The following is a 6136-nucleotide window of genomic DNA, read 5'->3' as shown; positions in this document are numbered from 1 at the left end:
GAGCAGTGACACACCGCCAGCAGGTTGAAGCTCAGCAGCTGTGTTGTGCCTCCAGGTGACACACTTCACACAGACTTCCTGTGGGGCATCGCCTCACTTCCTGGTGAAAAGTGCTGCTGCATGTTACCCCCCCTTTGGACCCACATCCCCCCGGATCCACACCCCCTCAGATCCACATCCCCCCGGATCCACACCCCCTCAGATCCACATAACCCCCGGATCCACACCCCCTCAGATCCACATCCCCCCGGATCCACACCCCCTCAGATCCACATCCCCCCGGATCCACACCCCCTCAGATCCACATCCCCCCGGATCCACATCCCCCCGGATCCAGACCCCTTGCATCACGGTTCTTCACAGCAAAGACAGGAGAGGAACTTGAGACAGAAGTGGTGCTTTTATTGATGAGCCAATCGTCACCACTGACTAACCAGCCTTGTCAGGGTTACCAGCTAACTTGCACCAGGTTGGGCTGCCTGAGAGTTGGTCTGTATTCTGGCCAGCAGCTTGTCCCTCTTCTGCTGGAGCAGCTGATCCTGGATCAGATGCTGCTGAGCCTCCCGTGCCACCTCAGCTTCCTGTTCCTGCCTCCACTGCTGCTGCTGCTCCAGCTGCGCCTGCAGGTCCGCCCGGTAGGCCGCACACGCCTCCTTCTTCCTGTCAGAGTCAGCACAAACAGATCAGTCTAAATCAAATGTGGTTCTGTTTGTGTGAGACTGGATCTCAAGGGGATCTCCTACGTCGGTGGATCGCAGCGCGGCCCATCACACCTGACACCCACCGTCTCCTCGCTTCCTGCTCTGCCGCCTTCATCTCCTTCACAGCAGCATTCACCTCCTCCCTTTCACGGGCCGCTTCCGCTTGTTTCTGCATGATCAGATGCACTGCACGCACGCACGCACGCACACACACACACACACCAGCCACACCCATTTTCACCTGGGTTTGCTGTTGAAGTGATTTTTTTTTTTATTTTTGCTCCGCCTACATTCGTCCAGCGGTCAGATAGTTGAATGTTGCATTTCTGCAGCTGGCTGTCAACCTCCAGTGGGCGTGGCTTATGACATGTTCTGAATGAATGGGCTGTACCACTTCCTACATGTTTTGTGGCCATTTTGGATGGTTGTTGTCTTACATTTGTGTGCCATCTGCAGGCGCCGCGCCTCCATCACGTCGTTCATCAGGCGGTTGCGGGCATCCTGTTGCAGCTGGTTCTGCTGGTGGTGTCGGTCCCAAGTCTCCCTCAGTGTTTCCTCCATCAGCTGCTCCGTCTCCTCCTCCTCACTCTTCAGCCTCTGTTGCTCCTCCCACAGATGCTGAAGATACACCTGCTGCTCTGCCCGCAGGGCTGCCTGAATCACACACGCTGCACGCCATCAGTTGTGGCAAGTTCACAAACATGTCCCAACCCTGAACGTGTGACATGATTCACCTTCTTCTGTGCTGCTTCCTGCCGCTGATCTGCGTCCTGGAGGCGCAGCTGCACGATGCTCCTGTCCAGCTGCAGCACCTCCTGCTGCTCCCTCACCAAACTCTTCATCTTCACACACAAACTGTTGTCCAGCTGCCGCCATCTTGCCCGCTCAGCCTCCAACTTCTGATGCTGCTGCTGCTGTTCCTGCAGCCGCTCCTCCTCCCGCTGCTGCCGCTGCACACACGCGCGCACAAAACCTGCCACTTAGTTCTCGGAACTTCACACTTACATAAACTTCCTGTTGGGTCAGATCATGACGTCACACTGAGACTAAATGTTTGCTGCTATGACAACTGCGCGGATGCAGCAGGAGCGGGCCCTGACCTGGAGCTCTGCCTCCAGGTCCCGCTGGACACGGTCGCGCCTCCGCCGCTCCTCCGACGCCTCCACCTGCCTCCTCAGCGCGTCGCTCTGCTCCACCGCGTTCTGCCGCCGCTGTCGCGCCTGCTGCCTCTCGCGCTCCTCCTTCGCGTGGCAGTCCGCTGCCCACAGTTCATGGAAGAGCGCGTCTTCCCGCTGCTGCCGCTCCCGCTGCTCCTCACGACTCCTCAGCTGCGCCGCTCGCTCGGCGTACACCTGCCGCTCGCCGCGCCTGCGCGCCGCGCCGCGCAGCTGCTCGCAGCGCTCCATCTGCAGCTGCTCCATCTTCTCAGTTACCAGCCGCCGCCGTTCCGCTTCCCGCCGCGCCCTCAGGGCCGCAGCGCGTGCCCGGACGCCCTCCGGCCCCTCCGCCGTCGCCGCCTCCGCCGTTTCCCGCAGAAGCTGCTGCTCCTCCTCCCGCAACAAGAGGCGGAGCCTGAAGAGAGCGGCAGGTGAACAAGAAGAAAGGTAACGCGCGAGTTAAGGTGAACACGTGCGGGCTCACCTCACGCGCCTCTCCTCCAACGCCAGCGCGTGCGGGATCATGCCGGTTTCCGCCTTCAGCCTCCAGGTCCCGGTGGTCTGTGGGTCCCTGCTGGACTCCAGGACCCGCTTAGGTCCCCCCAGGTTCCGTTGCTCCACGAGCCAGGACAGCGGCACCGTGGCTCCCTACCGGACACAGAAGCAGTTCGAATACGTGATCGAAGACCGGGACCGTGAGTCTGTCGGTTCCGGTCGGCCAGAATTTACTGACCGACCGGAACCCTAAGCAGAAATCTGACTGGTCGATCACGTCATGATCTCCTCGGTTGACGGGGGAGTGGGAGGAGTCGGAGCGGTTTGGTGATGTCACTCGTAGATATTAGAAAGAACAGCTTTGTACATCCGGGGACCTGCCGGGTTCTGCCGTCCGAGCCGCGGGAACTCAGAGGTTCTCTACTGGAAGATGAGCGAGGTTCTGATCTGCGACTAAAAACCCTTCCGATGATTATCGATTAGCTCGAACACATTGACATACAGCGACGGAAGTGACGTAGAAGATCCAGGGATCTGATCGTCTCACCGGCTCGCTGGTCCTGGACGGACCGGTTCCTCCCGGTTCCACTGGTCCAAACATCACTGACACAAACCCGGAGTTGTGATCAGTGGCCATGGTAACGATGCAGGAAGTGGGCGTGTAAATCAGAGTGGGGCGGGGCCTCTGACGCAGACAATCGTCGTTTGTCGGGTTTGAGGAGGCGCACGAGCTCATTGGTGTGAACACAGGAAGTTGGAGTTCAGAACCAAACTTTTCAATTCAGTTCTCATAGATTTACAAAATAAGGTTAGTAAAACACAAGAGGGGGGCGGAGAGTTGGGGGGAGTAGAGAGCTGGGGGGTGGAGAGTTGGTGGGGTGGAGAGTTGGTGGAGTGGAGAGCTGGGGGGTGGAGAGCTGAGGGGTGGAGAGTTGGTGGAGTGGAGAGTTGGGGGGAGTAGAGAGCTGGGGGTGGAGAGTTGGTGGGGTGGAGAGTTGGTGGAGTGGAGAGCTGGGGGGTGGAGAGCTGAGGGGTGGAGAGTTGGTGAGGTGGAGAGCTGGGGGGTGGAGAGTTGGTGGGGTGGAGAGCTGGGGGGTGGAGAGTTGGTGGGGTGGAGAGCTGGGGGGTGGAGAGTTGGTGGGGTGGAGAGCTGAGGGGTGGAGAGTTGGGGGGAGTAGAGAGCTGGGGGGTGGAGAGTTGGTGGGGTGGAGAGCTGGGGGGTGGAGAGTTGGTGGGGTGGAGAGCTGAGGGGTGGAGAGTTGGTGGGAGTAGAGAGCTGGGGGGTGGAGGGAGAGCTGGGGGGGTTCAGGTTCCGTTCCTCTACTGACCTGCAGGGTTCTATATGATACAAAGACGTTGGGTCTGGTCCTCATGAGCCTGGTTCCATGGATGAGGACTGTGCTGGCAGCAGGATCCTGGCGTGTTCCTTCAACGTTCTACCATATCAAACATGTTCTCTGTTAACTTCCAGAAGTCTGGGGTCTCAGGAACCCTCCGCTGGTCCAGATCTTCCAGAGCCCCAGAGCGAATGAATGTTCTGTGGTTTCAAAACCTTTATTTGTCTAGCAGCTAATTTGATGCCTGAGTGTCCCACGGCGTCGCTGGACTTCATGAGCTGTTAGCACAGAACCAGGGGTCGGGAATGAACCACATTCAAGGTTCAGTTTCAAGCCTGAGAAGAACGATCGATTGTGTCGATTACTTCAGAGATTTGGTCGCTCTTTTTCAAGAAAATTGCTGTGTCAGCAGCCAGTTGGTGAACCACCGTCTGTTTGCCTCGCACTCTCAGTTTTTAAAGTTCAGTATTTCTTATAGAATTATTGACATTTGTCAGAGTGACGGGAGAGGAGGGTCCCTGTTTCACGCCTTCACCTCCTGAGAACCCTGGGGGCATCAAAGTCCAGTCAGGTTTGTTTGTGTGGCACCAAACCCCAACCAAAGTTCTGTCCTGACTCTGTCCAAGTAGAGCAGGTCCAGCACCTCCCTCCTTCAATGAACCTCCACCCAACAATTCTCCATCAGCAGCACATCCTGCAACAGCAGCTACCAGAACCTTCCTTTACCAGCAGGAAGGTGGAGCAGATCCAGGATCAGTGGGGACGGAGAGAGAGCAGGAGAGCAGGACAGAGACAAAGACAGAGAATGGAGGAGGACAGAGAGACAGAAGGAGAGAGAGGGACAGAGATAAAGAGGGAGAGAAAGGAGGAGAGACTGATGGACAGAGACAAAGACAGAGAATGGAGGAAGACAGAGAGACAGAAGGAGAGAGAGGGACAGAGATAAAGAGGGAGAGAAAGGAGGAGAGACTGATGGACAGAGACAAAGACAGAGAATGGAGGAAGACAGAGAGACAGAAGGAGAGAGAGGGACAGAGATAAAGAGGGAGAGAAAGGAGGAGAGACTGATGGACAGAGACAAAGACAGAGAATGGAGGAAGACAGAGAGACAGAAGGAGAGAGAGGGACAGAGATAAAGAGAGAGAGAAAGGAGGAGAGACTGATGGACAGAGACAAAGACAGAGAATGGAGAGAGACAGAAGGAGAGAGAGGGACAGAGATAAAGAGAGAAAGGAGGAGAGACTGATGGACAGAGACAAAGAGAGAATGGAGGAAGACAGAGACAGAAGGAGAGAGAGGGACAGAGATAAAGAGAGAAAGGAGGAGAGACTGATGGACAGACGGGGACGTGAGCAGGTGGAGCTACAGGTGGCAGCTGGAGCCTCTTCAGGTCTGGAGCCTCCTCCAGCAGCACCAGGATCTGGGATGAGGGGAGAAGAGGAGGAGTTAGTAACACGTCTGAGGACAGGAGGAGGAGAGAGAAGCCCAGTGCATCATGGGAGATCCCAGCAGTCTGAGCCTAGAGCAGCAGATCTAAGGGCCAGCCTAAGCAGTCCTGACTATAAGCCTGATCAACAAGGAGGTCTTAAGTCTGCTGTTAAACCTAGAGAGGGGGTCTGGGTCCTGGACTGAAACTGGGAGACGGTTCCACAGGAGGGGAGCCTGACAGCTGAAGGCTCTGGCTCCATTCTACTGTTAGAACTCTAGGAACCAGCAGGAACCCTGCATCCTGGGAGTGAAGGGTTCTAGCTGGATCATAGGGGACTAGGAGCTCTGGCAGGGATGAGGGAGCCTGACTGTTGAGGACTTTGATGGTAGAAGAAGAATTTTAAATTCTGTTCTGAATCTGACAGTAATCGAGGGTCTTGAAGCAGCGTAGCTGGGTTGGGGTCTAGGAGGCAGGGTGAGGGGCCCCAGAGCAGAGCAGGACTCTCTCCAGTGTCTGAGTCCCTGTGCTGGCATGACGCTGCTGTTTGTGTCTCTGTAAACACGTTTGACCACGTCAGTGACGTCACCACCGCATCCAAACAGTTCCAGGCTACCAAATATGAATGTGTTCCACAGGATCGATGCTTTAAAGACATCTGAGAACAAATCAAACTCTTCATCGATGAGACGATCACGCTCAGGTAAGGCGAGGGCCCGGCATCGTCATCAACGAGCCTCCTTTCAATAGCCGACGGTGGATCTGACGTCATTGGAGTAACGCCAGAGTAAATCTGCGTTCCGTGGTCAGAACTGAGCTGCGTGACAGGCCTAAGACGAGCCGTCCCCACCTGTGCGCCTCTGGCTTTCCAAAGGTAAACCTCACCTAAAGACGACTGCAGGAGCGCCAGGTTCCGTCTGCCAGCCTCCTTTAAAGAGGCTTTCAAGGTCGTTGGTTTCCTCCGTGATTTCCAGCTCCTTCTTCCTACTTCCTCTTCTTGTTGCTTCCCTCGTCCAAACA

At 56.3% G+C, this 6136-nt stretch overlaps 1 protein-coding gene across 3 annotated transcripts; it reads right to left on the bottom strand.

Annotated features, from left to right (window-relative positions):
* Positions 1-393: 393 nt before the first annotated feature.
* Positions 394-4671, bottom strand: cfap53 (cilia and flagella associated protein 53). 3 transcript variants are annotated; one of them, XM_086187612.1, is made up of 7 exons: positions 2856-3099; positions 2343-2506; positions 1802-2273; positions 1436-1651; positions 1139-1355; positions 785-887; positions 394-660 (listed from the first exon to the last, which is right to left on the bottom strand). In XM_086187612.1, the coding sequence occupies exons 1-7, from the start codon at positions 3087-3089 to the stop codon at positions 456-458; spliced, it is 1611 nt and encodes a 536-aa protein (XP_086043738.1). In that variant the 5' UTR covers positions 3090-3099; the 3' UTR covers positions 394-455. The 3 variants fall into 3 exon arrangements, with proteins under 3 accessions (XP_086043738.1, XP_086043741.1, XP_086043739.1); XM_086187615.1 differs by lacking the exon at positions 2856-3099 and adding an exon at positions 3682-4671 and having other exon boundaries at positions 395-660; XM_086187613.1 differs by having other exon boundaries at positions 395-660; positions 2901-3090.
* Positions 4672-6136: the final 1465 nt, after the last annotated feature.

The sequence above is a fragment of the Aulostomus chinensis genome, chromosome 19 (genome assembly GCF_037954235.1).
Source record: "Aulostomus chinensis isolate RoL2024-O1b breed Wild chromosome 19, RoL_Achi_v1.0, whole genome shotgun sequence".
In the NCBI taxonomy this organism is placed as follows: domain Eukaryota; kingdom Metazoa; phylum Chordata; class Actinopteri; order Syngnathiformes; family Aulostomidae; genus Aulostomus; species Aulostomus chinensis.
This window is presented reverse-complemented; position numbering and strand designations above follow the sequence as displayed.